The sequence below is a fragment of the Podarcis filfolensis genome (assembly GCF_964270895.1).
Source record: "Podarcis filfolensis genome assembly, chromosome: 2".
Lineage (NCBI taxonomy): Eukaryota > Metazoa > Chordata > Lepidosauria > Squamata > Lacertidae > Podarcis > Podarcis filfolensis.
The window spans coordinates 73,314,056-73,328,980 of record NC_139605.1 but is presented as its reverse complement, the minus strand read 5'-3'; the positions used below and the strand labels follow the sequence as shown (position 1 = coordinate 73,328,980).

At 44.6% G+C, this 14,925-nt stretch overlaps 1 protein-coding gene across 1 annotated transcript in view; it reads right to left on the bottom strand.

Annotated features, from left to right (window-relative positions):
- NEURL1B (neuralized E3 ubiquitin protein ligase 1B) overlaps positions 1-2,702 on the bottom strand; it is a 188,588-nt gene extending 185,886 nt beyond the window's left edge. The window contains exon 1 of the mRNA XM_083594094.1: positions 2,600-2,702. Coding sequence (XP_083450220.1) covers positions 2,600-2,687 — 88 coding nt within the window. The 5' untranslated portion in view covers positions 2,688-2,702. The remainder of the gene's footprint in view (positions 1-2,599) is intronic.
- Positions 2,703-14,925: the final 12,223 nt, after the last annotated feature.

Here is a 14,925-nt window from a genome sequence, read left to right as displayed (position 1 = left end):
TCTGTATCCACGGGGCCTCTTTTAAAGGACTCACCCTGTACAAAAGAAAGGCCCAGGGGAGGGATGGGGGACCTGTGGTTCTCCAGATGTTGTTGGACAGCAGTTTCCATAATCCCCATGCAGCCATGAGCTCCCCATCCCTAACACAGAGAATTTGAAGTATCCGAAATAAGCCTTTGAGAACTCTTAAGAGAAGGATAAGCTGTTCAGCTGAAGCGGCTATGCATTGCCTAAGCTTCTATTGGACACCCAGGAAAACTGTTAAAATTTCAAATACAGTGGTACCTCGGGTTACATATGCTTCAGGTTACAGACACTTCAGGTTACAGACTCCGCTAACCCAGAAATATTACCTCGGGTTAAGAACTTTGCTTCAGGATGAGAACAGAAATCGCACGGCGGCGGCAGGAGGCCCCATTAGCTAAAGTGGTGCTTCAGGTTAAGAACAGTTTCAGGTTAGGAACAGACCTCCGGAATGTTAAGCCGAGGTACCACTGTAACTTAAAAAGATAACTGGCATTCTAGCTGAATGGGCATGAGATAGAACTTCTTTAGACAAACATGAAAAGTGTTCTTGGTTGTTGGTTTTTTTTAAGAGAGAGTGAGTCATAGCCTGCCTATGTGTTTGCTACTTTCTGTAACAGTAGGCCTTTGTATTGCTCCATTAATCCCTTTCTCATCCAAAATCATTCCCATCGGAACATCCAGAATGTGGAATTTGCCTTCTGGGGGATGAATGTGCATCACCCCATGGTAGGACTCAGACCTACATCAGTTTCCTCCCACTGCATTGCCCTTTCCCACAGGCCTCCTCCATGTACCACCACCACAGCTTGTGCACTAGAAGGTAATGTGGTCTCTCTGCGGCTACCTAACTGGGCACTGGGCATACAAATTGTGGGTGTACTGAGTTAGGTGATGTCATGAGTTTGCTTGGCTATCACTAAGATGACCCGGGGGGGGGGGGCTCCCTTCCAACTCTATGGTTCTATGATCAGCACCTTCCATGCAGGGCTATTGTTGGAGTGCGACTGTATGAACGATATTGGTAGGAACTGGAGGAGTTGCCTAAGACAGTGTAGGTGTGTCTGTCATAGTTGCTATGTCAGCTTTTGTTTCTAAAGTCGTTGATTCTGCTACAGGTTTAGCTAAAGCTTACCATTACATTTCACTGGCATAATACCCACTAGTACAGTGAGACTAAAGGATCATCCTGCCGGAAACTGACTATTAACCAAAATCTGCAAAGGTATTGACTAAATTGTCTTATTGAGTTATACTGCAATCTACCAGTAAGTCTGACCTGGCAGAAACTATGAGCCAGGTGCATGAACCTAAGACTCTTGTAAGTCTTAACTTTCCTATTAACTATCACACAGAAATTCATGGCAACCAACATATAATTGTCTCCAATAGTCAAAGTGCTGTATTTTGAGCTTTCTATATAAGGTATAAAGAATTGAATGAAGGACTGGACTTGAGTTATTTAACTAACTCATGCAATAAGTTTCCATATAAAGTATTTCTCTTGCATTCATATAACAGACTTGGAGCATAATGCTATTCATTAGAATCCCCTTTTGTTCAGTGACCTTTCTCACAAGTAAGTGTGTTTAAAATTGCAGTGCTAGACAAGATAATCAGTACAGGGTATCAGGTTTTATGAACCAACTTTTAGGCTTTTAGTTATTAAAGCTCAAGCAAATTATAACTGCCCTGGAGTATTATTTTCACCTTGCTTTTTAAAAAAGGAAAACAAGCTACACTTTAATAAGATAATGTATGCAAAACACCTGGAACATGCAGCTCTATACATGGCAATGAAGGTGGTGAGAATGGAGAAGTGCTGATCTCATTGCACTTTGGACATTGGGTTAAATATTTGAGAGAATAAGCTTTATTGTAAAGCAGGTTTTAGAAACAAAACTCACCCTGATAAGGCCCATCTAAGGACTAAATGCCATCTACATAACATGCCCAGAATCTTGGGGGGGGGTTGCAAGTCGTGTTGTTCTGCCAAAACGCAGGCTAAAATGACTGCATGGAAAACGTGGCATGCTAATAGAGATTTGAAGTTGAATATTCATACTGATGAATAGCTATAGCAGCAGAGAAACCCTAAGGTTACAACCACATTGGCAAGGATACAGCCAACAATATTCCCGCACACAAACCCAAGCATGTTTACTTGGAAGTAAGTTCCATTGATTTCACCACTTTGCTACTTTTGCTAGTAGGCAAACGTTAACATCTGAACAGGGTTAACCCTATCCTTCCTAAGGGAAAGGCACGCTGCATTCACAGTGCCCTCTACTGATTTTACCAGGCACAGCCAAGCCTGGTTGACGATCTCATCGCCGCCCACTGCTTTTGTGAATGGCCACTGCGCTTCTCTGGTATACATTTAAACTCTGCCCAGGCTTGTCACAGATCGCACCCTCTCTTGTACCCCATGGCCACCTGTCTAAACGCTTCGTTCACACGCCTCTCCACGGAATATCACGCTTCTATATGCGGCCCCCAAAAGCTTCAATAGCTGCGTGAGTTTTTGCGGTGCCACAACGAAGTTGAGCGCGAGACTGGCTCTCGCTTCCCTTACCCAGGGGAGCGGCGCCCGAGATCCAGCTGCTGCTGCTGAGGCAGATGCGCATCGCCACCTCTAGCGGGACAGACTCCGTATTGCCCATGGCGGTGCGGTTCTTCCCTTCGAGGGCAAGAAAGGAGAAGGCGCGGGCAGCGGCGGGCTGGGGTCTCCTGCAAGCGGACTGGCCGGCGGCTCCGCAGGACTTTGCTCTTCAGCAGTTGCAACTTCTCCCGCCGGAGCGCGCGTTCAAACCCGGCACGTGGGCGAGGGGGCCAGCCAATAGGTGGCGGCGCGGAGCACCTGCCAAATGGGCGGGCACGGGGCCCGGCGCCTGGCGGACGGCGCTCCGGAGGGACGCCTCTGCCGAGGGAGGAGGATCGGGCTTCGTCGGTGCGCCGGCCTCGCCATTGGAGCGTTGCAGGGCGGCAAAAGGAATGGGGCTATGAACTGGCCTCTCGCGCCACACCTGGGCCTTAATTTAAAACAAAACAAAACACTCCACACACGCACACGCACACGAAGTCTTAAAGGGCCAGTGTCATAGACAGTACTCGTTCTTCAGCCCACGAGCCCCGCCGTCTCGTTACCAAAACGTAAAGCAAGGACTGGGGCGCAGCGAGGGATGGGGCTCCGGGCTTCTTTGGCGCGCGCGCGCCCTCTCGCTCTTTCCGGGTCTGCGTGGAGAACGACTCTGGTCCCGGGGAAGATGTTGGGGCGAAGGCACGCGCCCTTCTGCAAGGCGCCGTGGGGCTGACTGCGGGGCTCCCTCCGCGACCGGCCGGGATGGGGTGAAGAGCAGCGCCCCAGGCGAAAAGAGGGAGGTGAAGCCTCCTGCAAACTGCCACTGTTTTGCAGGTGGGACTCACTCTGTGCAGGCAGACTCAAGCTGCGAAACTGAGCGTGCCTTGGCCCTCTAAGGTGTGGGGCTGTGTGCACGTGACCAGCTTAAAACGCAAGGTCGTGCCCCTCTCCCTCCCTCCCGTTCAGTTGGCACCAAGGTCACAGAGCTCCCCTTGGCTGCGCCCCTGACGTCCGTGTGTTAGGTGTGAAGTTACACGTTTAGGTTTCCCGAAATAATATGTCTACAGTCACCACAAGAACATTGCAGGGGCCGGACCAGACTCCCCTTACATGCAGAGCCTGTTCGTATGAGGAATCCACGAGGGAGGCTACAGATACTTGCGGACAAATGCCTATTTATTGAATTTCTCTACGAATATTGTCTTACTTTGGCCGTGTGAATTATCACATTGTAGTCATGTCACTTTTGTTTCTATCAATGGCAATCGGAGCATTCTGATTTATGGTCTTTTCTTTATTAATTAATATGTGACTGCTATAGCAATCCTACCGTGCAAGAGGATCTCCATTTCTTCTCGCTCTCCTTCGAAAATAAATATAACACGTCCTGTGGTTGTCTCTCTTGTTTCTCTTTTGTGCTGGCAGTGTAATGTGGAGTGGGATGGATGTGTGCGTCTTACATTTACAATCATTATAGGCAGAGAAAATGACCAGGAAGCAATTCATTGCCTAGACTCAAGGAAACAGGTTCCAACCATTGCCATTTGTGTTACTGCTTCTGAAACTCCAAGTGATGTCTAATTTACTAGGATACTGGTTACAATGTGTTTTCGCAGGAGGGGGGGCGAAAAGTTTGCTAAAAGAATGTATCTCTCATCCTCTTCTCAAATGATACTGTAGTTTATGTAGCATTTAAATGAATCTTACTAATAGCCTGATAAAGCAATGGCATGATTGTGACATCTGGTTGCTACTTATCTGTCTACTAATGTATTTCTTATCTTCTCCATTAGGAGCTAATATTATATTTATTTCTGGTACACTAGGAAAATATAATGGCTGTAATCCTGGACAGACCTAGGCTCCAACTGGGGAGCCACAGGTGAAAATTGCATAAATGGGGAGCCACAGCACAAGACTAGGGGGCCGCAAACGAAAGTAAGAAGTGAAGAAAACATAGAAGTGACTAAGAAAAAAAAGAATTTTTTTTTTTAAATTTTTCAGAGGCAAAGGAGCTTATTACAGGGTTTCTTGGAAAAGTCAAGCTGTAGGCCACCAATATAGGATGTTGAGAAAACACAGTTTTCCTCTTTGGCAGCAGTTAGTGATTAATTGAAAGATGATGAAATAACTCTGTATGTGAATCATTTGAAGCAGCTTTATGATATGATATGAAAGTTCGTTTCCGTGATCTGCTGGACATGGATTTTCCAGCCTAGGCAGTTGATCCATTTGTTGTGAATGCTGCTGACGTTGATGTTTCTTTGCAAAATGAATATTAAAGTGAAAGTGAAGAGGGTCAGATGTCTCTGGAATGTTTGGGGGTTGTTCAAAACAACAATAATAGAAGCTCAGCAGGAATCTATACTTCAGGTCAGAAAAAGGTAACACCAGGGCCAAGAGGATGCCAGTGTGGTTAATGAGTCAAGGCAGCTATTAGAGGCTACTAGAAGAAGTCTTCCTTCATAAATTTTGCACCCCAAAAAACAGCAACAGTCCTGCAGTTGTCAAAGGCTTGGCTGAAGACAGAACTCCTGGAGTACCACCAAGGAATCTGAATGAGATAAGAGCACCATCACGCACCGTCAGTATGTTCTCTCACAGCTGCCTGAGTATCTGCCTTTCTGTTCCCAAGGGGAGGGAGAACAAGAGCCAGACCAAGCAGTGAAAACCCTGAGCATGCATCCGACTGCCCACACTGCGATAGTCACTGACACATGGGAAGCAATCTTGGCCCTGATTTCATAAAAGAGGCCCAACGTTGTCTGCAGAGGATAAACATAGTGATGGAAATAACTATGCGTGACACACTAATTTGATGCCTCCACTTGCCCAGAAATACTTTCTCATGAACTATAGCCACAGAAGGCTAATATATAGCCCTCAGGCTGAAAAAAAATTCCCCACCCCTGATACAAAGTGAGATCTATAGCTCCCCACAGACTTTGAAGGAGGAATGAGGCCAGCAAAACTGCATATTGCAAGGTATGTAGGGGAAGCATGTGGCCCTTCGACTCCCATCAGCCCCAACCAACATAGCCGATGGTCAGAGATGGTAGAAGTTGTAGCCCAGCAACATCTAGAGGAACACAGGTTAGACACCTCTGCTTTACAGTAGGCATGAAGAACCTCCTATGGGCTAAGTTAGGACAGGCAGAGGTCATAATTTACCTGCTAAGCTATTTTCCATGGGCCATGCCCACAACTGAAGTCAGGTATGGAGATGCAGCTGCAAAAGGACCATTAGGAGCCTTAAAGTGTGTTCCTGGTTGTTGCTTAGCAAGTCCCTCTGGGATTAGCTGTGCTAGGGACTTCCCACTCAGGAACTCCCTATTGCACCCCATCATGGCCAAATGCAGGGTTTGCTGTCAGCGCCAATGAACTATTCAGCACTGACATCAAGCCCCACTGGGATCAGCAGCATTAGGGACTTCCTGATCAGGAGGAGCTCCCAAGTGCAGTTTATCCCTGCATCAAACCCTGCTGTCAGCTGGGATTTTCCTAAAAGTCCAAGCAGGACCGATCAGGCTGCATTCACAGTATGGTTTATTGATCCAAGGTTCTTGGCTTACTGATATGTAAGGGCATGGCATTAACACTGATCTTTTTAGAAGGATGAGTTAAAAGGCCATCTAGTCCAACTCTCTAATGCAAGGTACAACTTTCCATTCAGCATGCCTCTAGCAGAGAGCATGGGCGCCATCATGGAAAGGTGCTTATAGAAAGTTGATTCATGGAAGCAAGCCAAGCCCAGGGAAGATAATTCTCTTATCCCCTGCCCTGAGTTGATATCAACCTGCTGTGAAGTAAGTGCCTTCCTGGTTCCAAATACAGTACAGTACTCAGTAAGAAGCTGCACTGGAGCCAATCTTCCCAAGGGGAAATGCCATTAGCAGCATCCTATGTGCATGACTCACCATCCTGTCCCAAGCAGAGGGTGGGTGGAGCAGGCAGGGAAAGGGAAAAGCCAAGAGGTTGAGTGGCAGGAATCCATCCTCATCTCAGTATCAGCTGAGATCTCAGTGGGTGCAGAACCAATACCAAGTCCTTCAGAAAATGTTTTGAATCAAGCAAGCTTCTTCATTCTAGCAGTTCCAGGGAGACCATGCCAGAATTTCATGACTCTTGGTAGTTAAAAACCTTCCCATTTCTAACCTAAGGTTATGAAGGTCCAGTTTGTATCCCTTAGTTATGGAACCAACAGCTGCCTTACAGCTCAATATATATTTTATATATTTGTAGGAAACTACTCTTTCTCAGCTATCTCTTTGAAAATAAAAAGACCAAACACTGGCTGATCACACACTATACTTTTGAAGCATATTTGAAGAATACCCCCCTCAGCAAAGAATTCTGGGCACCCAAACACATGGCTTGTACTAGGGGTACCCATATAAGATCTGGATTTGTTACACAATTTGTGTAGCTGCACCACACTGACAGCTCATAGCCATATTGCAATCAACCAATAGCCTAAAATCTCTTTCCTGCTCATTTGCTTCCAAATGATGAGCCCCTGGCAGAGAACAAACATGCTTATTGTTTGTCCTAAAATGCCTGATGACCTTATGCTTTGGTACTATAGTGTTTCATTCCATTTCAATTGCTCCAGCTCATGAGGTCATTCAATTCAACCCACATAATTTCCTGATTCTTCTCTGCATTAACAATACCTCATAGCTGGTTGTTATCTTCCAAGTTTCATCAGCACTCTTCTTCATCTCCTTTGCTAGGTCACCAATCAAAATGTTTAATTAAACTGGCTATAAGAATGATCCAAAGGGGACTCTCTGTGGGTCATATAACACTAGTAAGTTATTTCTGAATACCTCAGTTGAATGGATCCCAAAAACTATTTCAAATGTGACCTTTGGGCCTACTTTTCATAATGTGGCTAGAAATCACTCAGAGATCACTGAACTGCCTCTGTGTGTTGGTTTCACATATTCACACAAGCTTGTTTATACAAAGGTCAGTTCCCAACATGCAGGATTCGTCTTGACAGCAGAAGTGGGGAACGTTTTTCAGCCTTTGGGGTGCATTCCTTTGTGGGCAAATTTCCAGGGCCACATGGCAATGGTAGTTGGGACCAGAGACAAAAGTGGGCCGAGTGGGTTGACAATAGTGTGCATTTGACCCACACAAAAGTCGTGGGCTTCTGCACACCTCTCTCTCCAGGCAAGCAAGAGGTATTTTTACAAGGACACTTTCCATTCACATGGAAGCACTTGAGGAGGGGACAGGGTGAGGGGTGTGGCTTAGAGAGGAGTGTGTAGTCTTAGGAGAGCCTAAGGGCCAGATTAAGATACATTTGGCCCCTGGGCCTGAGGTTACCCATCCCTGATCTACAGTCTACACCATTATCACTCATTATTCCAAGAGCTTGTGGTGGCCTAGAGACAAACTACGTAGTAGGTAGTAGTCTTTATGGTTAAAAGTTTCAAGCAACAGGATAGCAAGGGAGTCATAGCATGAGAAGTGCTTTTTACTGCCCCTTTTAGTCTCAATTCAATTCGCCATTTAAGAAACTATGGATCTCCATTATGAAAACTATTGTTCGTCAGAAGCTAACTCTGGTGAAAATTCTGGGTTTTTTCCTATTTTGTACTCAGGAATTACAATGGTCTCTCAACAAATCTGAAACACACATGTATGTAAAATTAAGTGCATGTCCTTTAGAATTCTGAAAAGTGGTTAGTGGGAAATATTGATTCTCCCCTTCCAAGTATTTTAAAGATACCAGTGGCAAATTTTGTACTGCATCTCTACCCTTCACACTTGAAGTTTTGTTTCTAGGTTTCCATACCAAAATACTTAAAACTTTTATTACATTTACATCCGACCTTTTTTCTAAGCAGCCCAGTGTGATGTAAAATAGTTCTCCCCTCTCCATTTTTATCCTTACAACAAACCTGAGGAGGAAATTAGGCTGCAAAGCAGTGATTGTCTGAAGGTCACCCAGTGAGCTACATGGCTGAGTGGGGATTTGAACCCATGGCTCCCATACACTCTAACTATAACACGTACTGGCTACTTAGAGAGGAAGAGCACAGATTGTATCACATAAAATGGTCACTGCGATCCATCTTTTCTTGCACAGAATCACTAAATACATGCAAATGATCCAAACACATACCAGAAATTTTGGTTTGCACAATTAAAGTGGATTAAAGTGCTCTGTCAACCTATCACAGCAAATCCACTTTAAAAAGAAAAATGGACTTTTTGTGTAAGGAAAGCAAAATGCAGTGAAAAGCACATCGTCTTATAACCTCCCCACCATCGTATCAGAATGTTCAGTAAAGGCTGGACATCATCTAACCACCATGTAAGTTCTGTGCAAATCATAATAAGTGCTCAATAAACAGGTCATCTGGAGGAACACAATGATTCAGGATCATCGTCATCGGTCAACCTGCTACATCCTACAGCATGGCCTGCAGTTTCTCACTTTGTCCAGATGATGGCAGAACGAGACACTTATATCCAATTTATTTACTGCTTGACTCTCCTCCCCACCACCACCACTGTATTTCTTACATGAAGTGCTGCTGTATGAAACGTCCAATGGACACTTCAAACACAGTTATTTTCATCACAGGTATCACATTTGTGCAAGAAATCCCCATGTGATATTTGGGGTGTCTGCCCATAGCCTGCATGCATTAGGAAGCAGAAACCAATCACAGTTTCCTGGTGTGTACCTGTAGTGGAGCAAACACATTTTGTCCATCACAGATGAGTGTTCACATGGTCTATGTGTGGATTTTAACAGGAGTGAGCTTCCCATAGGAAGTGAGTGGGGTGGGGGTGGAGATACCTTTTATTTAAACAAAAGGCCTTTGACACAGAAAAAAAACAATCCAGATGTGATTGTGCACCTCCTTACTAGGGAGTAAAACCAATTCTTCCCAACTGGAACTTGAATATGTACCACCTGCTGTACCAAGGCACTATAAAGGTGTAAGTCTTTATTGATGGGGCAAATCTGTAACTAGGTTCACACATCAAGGTGGGTGGTGGATGGTGAGTGCTGATTGGTTGAGAAAGTTAATGCTTTATTGGTCTGTAACACATTTTGCTGACTGACGATATTTCCCACGGACGCCAGCTACATTCCCTTACACTGGGCTGTCCTTCAGAATGCCTTGTGTTTTGTCCTTGGTTCATTTTCTTAGTTGGCTCATTATTTTGCCATTGTGTTAACTGTACTTACTGACATACATCTTTAACAAAGCAGAATAAAATCTAATGCTTGTTCTTTAAAGTATCAGACTATAAATCTTGTTATCTCTGCAGATCAGAAGAAGGGTAGTTCTAGCTTATTTAGCATCAGGCAGCCCCTGGTTCTATCTGTGCCTCCTTTTACACCCATCAATTATTCTAGAGCAAGAAAGATGAACCTGAAGCCCATATGTTGTTGGGCTAAAACTTAAATCATTCCTGATCATTGGCTGTGCTGGCCAGCTGGGGTTGATGCAAATGTGACTCTAACAACATCTGGTGGGCTATAGGCTCTTCATCTCCATTCTAGATGGAAGAGCCTGGATGTGTGGGGCTATAGCATCAACCACCAGGAGGAACCAGGACTATCAACACCTCCATATTTCCTCAAACTATTGCACCTTGGTGTTGCATTTTAACTGTTGAATATTCTCTCTGTGTGAGAGAGAATCATTTGTTTCAGAAACAGAGAAGAACAGAGGTTTCAAGAAGCAGCAGAAGGCTGAGATAGTTTTGTCTATACAGTGGTACCTCTGGTTGTGAACGGGATCTGTTCCGGAGGCCCATTCGCAACATGAAAAGCCCGCAACCTGAAGTGCTGTATCTGCGCAGGTGCACGGCGCAATTTGGTCTTGTGCACATATGCGAAGCACGATTTAGCACTTCTGTGCATGCGCGAGCAGTAAAACCCAGAAGTAACCCTTTCCGGTACTTCTGGGTCACCGTGGGATGCAACCTGAAAAAACGTATAATGAAGCAAACATAACATGAAGTATGACTGTACAATGATATTTTCAGTGGGAACTGTTCTTTGGACATGCACAGTGTGACAGGAAGTACTGATAACACTTCTGTGTAACTTGTTGTGAGTCTCTTGCTTGCCCCTTGCAGTGAGAGAAGCAGAGAGAGCATCTTGGACTCTTGTTGGACTCTAAGCATGCCTTGACCATAGCACTGGTGAATGTCTGTACAGTATATATTTGCTACTAATATGCTTTTATGCCTATCAAGTAAACCTTTACACTTGACTGAATCTTTGTGGCATCCATGAGTGTTTATTGCCTACTGTGTGTACCTTCAACCCCAAAGACGATTCCAAGGAAGGAGCTGCGTTGAGATGTAACTCTGCTGAGTACGGATACTAGCACACACGTGCAGCAAAAGTGATGCTGGACCCAATCCTTCTAAATCACCCATCAGAGGTTAATGGATTGATTCAACAAGCTGAGATCCTACCTGCCCACAGACTGTCTCTCCAGATTGGTGCATGCTCAGGTTAACTCCCACTTGGACTATTGCAATGCTCTCTACATGGGGCTACCTTTGAAGGTTACTCAGAAACTACAACTAATCCAGAATACAGCAGTTAGACTGGTGATGGGGAGTGGCTGCCAGGATCATATAACACCAGTCCTGAAAGACCTACATTGGCTCCCAGTATGTTTCCAAGCACAATTCAAAGTGTCGGTGCTGACCTTTGAAGCCCTAAATGGCCTCAGCCCAGTGTCCTGAAGAAGCATCTCCACCCCATTGTTCAGCCCGGACACTGAGGTCCAGCTTCGAAGGCCTTCTGCCAGTTCCCTCACTGCGAGAAACAAGATTACAGAGAACCAGGCAGAGGGCCTTCTCAGTAGTGGCGCCTGCCCTGTGGAACGCCCTCCCATCAGATGTCAAGGAGATAAACAACTACCTGACTTTTAGAAGACATCTGAAGGCAACCCTGTATCAGGAAATTTTTTATATCTAATGTTTTACAATATTTTATGTGCTGTAAGCTGCCCAGAGTGGCTGGGGAAACCCAGCTAGATAGGTGGGATATTAATAATAATAATAATAATAATAATAATAATAATAATAATAATTGAAGCACTTGGATATTTTATTGGACATTATTGCTGTACAATTACCCTCTTCTTAAGAAGGCTTTACAGCTGTTGTAGGCGAATTGTTAAAAAGGGGGGCTGGCCCATTAGACTCCACCTGTCTTCTCTAAGATCATACAGCTAAATAGTGTTGCACCATGCATGGTCTCCAGCCCCTGACAAGAAGAAATGCAGTTGCCTCCTCTGCTCTCTGTTCCTTCATATGATAATTTGAATGGGAATCAAATGTGTTTGTTGCCAAACTTATTTCCTGGCACCCTGGAGGCACCTGCTTGTTATACCTAGCAGGGTGGGGCTCATTGTGTGGGTGCCCCAAACTGAACCTAACTAGAACTAGCCTGTCCTGCAATTTTCATTGCACCCTGAAATTACGTAAGACACAGTGGATAATAGTTTAGGGCTTGGTGTAGTCCACAAAGGTGTCCAGTGTCCAGCCACACACTATGTGGTTATATAATAATGATAACATGAAGATATAGGACAAAAATCACTGACGTAGTAGTCTGAGATCAGATTAGTCTGCATCAAAGGAAGCACCAGGGACAGGATGAAGTGCAGGGAGTAAAACATATATTGATCCCTTCTGTCAACAGAGCTCAATGAACAGTATAGGATCCTTTTTTCAACTCAGCTCCACTGTCCAAATTAAAAGAGCAAACAGAGCTGAACAGATAAAGGCTTGGAACCATACATCATTATAAGACAAAGATACAGCCTTTTAGCAATTTTATCTCGTAATGGTCAAACTAACCCCATCCTGATGATTTAAACTGTTTCAGCTCAGGAAGCTCTGATCCAAGGATGTGACTTATTACAAATATGGAGACTGTAAATATGGGTCCAGCAATGTTTGCAAATGGTTGGCATGACTCTAAATTTAAGGCTTGAAGCCACAGAATGCTCAGAATGAAGTAGTAGAAATTTTGAACAGGGAGAGAACTAGGTTGCATACACAAACATTTTATTCTAGAATCAATAGTCCACATTTTTTCCCCGACATAGTCTACATTTTTGACCCTGAAAAGTGCTCCTTGAGAAAATGGTTTCATTATGAAAATAAAAGTTTACTGTCCTCACAGTGCATACATTTGAAAACAGACATAGGTTGCCCGAGCAATGAGAGTTGTATACATATCACAATTACCACTTCCTTCTTCATTCGTCCAGGTCATAGAATTGAAGAGTTGGAAGGTCCTGAGGGTCATCTAGTCCAACCTTCTGCAATGCAGGAATCTTTTGCCCGACGTGGAACTTGAACCCACAACCATGAGAATAAGAGTCTCATGCTCTACCAACTGAGCTATCCCAGCATCATCTGCAGGGAGGAAAAGGTGTGAATAACCTGATCAAGGGGAGGGTTTTCAACTGTGAATCAAGTAATCACACCAATCCTTGTGGATGGCAGGATCTAGAATCAATATAGATTGAAAGCAGCATGTTGAGGAGGAGGAACATTAACAATTCCAGATTGAGAAAACCCTATGTTTTTGAGCTACAAATGGGTTATTGTATAAAGCAGTCTTACATGCTTCCCAAAATTTTCTGCATCCCCTTCTTTTAGAGCAGAGGTAGGGAACCAGCAGTCCCCCAGTTTTTTGTTGTAGTCCAACTTCCATCAGCCCCAGCATAGCCAACAGTTAAGGATGTTGGGGTGTCCAGCAACATCTGAAGGGCCACAGATTCCCCACTCTTGCATTAGCAGAAGATAGCCTATGCAGACAGAAACTTTGAATACAGAAATATAAAGCCTGTCTCCTATACTAGGTTTGGCCAAGGGCCTGAACCATCCCAGAAAGCAATTTTGGCAGCCCTCGTAAAACTTACCAAATTATAATTAAGATGTGATTAAAAAAAAACAAAACATTTAAAATCCCTTCAGTTTGGCTCTGAAGAAAAAGAGCATTGCTTTCAAATGATGTGACTTTGAGACTGAAAGAGAGAGAATCCAAACGCAAATATTACATCTCTGCTGGGCTTTTGCATGTAAAGACCCATGCTTGTCCAAGCACATGTTGCTGTCTTGTGGAAGCTCAAACTGATATTTGATGCCAACTTTATTGCGGGGCCTGAACATATGTGGGGATGTCAGGTTGTGTGGGAAAATTTACACCTGCTTTCCTGGACCACTTTCTAGAAAACACAGTAGCCCCTGCCCCCTGGCTGAGAATCAAGAGCTTGGGCACCTCTATCCTATGCTGAATCTGGGTGGTAGCATAGGCATATTTGTCAAATACAGCAAGGATGGTGCGAAGACTCCTTCACGTTTACCTTGCTCTGCTCATTCACAATAATCTGGATAGACAAGCAGAGCACCCCAGAGCTACGATAAACAGCCACCGGCAACTTTGAATCTCCTTGTCAGAGCTGTCGTGCCATTGCCATGGGCAAGTTCCCAGTTGCCCTTACCGAACCAGGAAGCCTGGGACATCTAGAAAAGCCAGTTCTTGCGCTGCCACAAAACCCTGCTGTGCCGACGCCGTTGCTATGTTTGGCGGTGACTAAGTGAGACCCACTTCTTGTTTCAAGCACTGACGTGTGCTGTGCAAATCTGGAAGTGGTTACATTAGGCCACAGCATTCCAGGGTTTCTACTTGGGCCAATGAGCAGTGTGTGTGCCTCAATCTATTATTATATGAAGAATTGCCTGCCTAGCAATACAACGATGAGCACAGCACTGGAAAGTACAGTAGCTCATTCAGGCTCAAAAGAGATTCTGATCTGGTGGAATAAGTAGCCTGGCTTTGTAGTTTCAGCCTCTTCTGAAACAGAGAAAGAGCCCCAAAATTTGTCCTATCTGGATCAGATGTATCTTCTTATTTTTTCTGTGTGTTTTCATCTACACATGGAGTTCAGCCCAGCAGTTATTTAGGAGGAGATTGTGGAACAACAGACTGAGGATGTGGGAGCTCTACTTATTGGAAAAGGATGCACATTTCTCAGACACGTATCACCATATGGGCTCAGAGCTGGCATTAGGCAATCCCAGGCATCACTATTTGTCTCTTTCCAATTTATTTATTTCTCAACATAGGGCAGCAGTATTAAGTGAAATAGTTGAGCTAGCACAACAGGATTCTCCCCTCTGGCTGTGTGTGCCCTGCACCATCCCAAATCTTTTTCAGATGGTGGGGAAATTCCCAGAAAACATTTAAAGGGCACACAGTGGGGAGGAAGGGGAAACTCTTTCATCGCTCTAGGATTTCTACCTGGCTT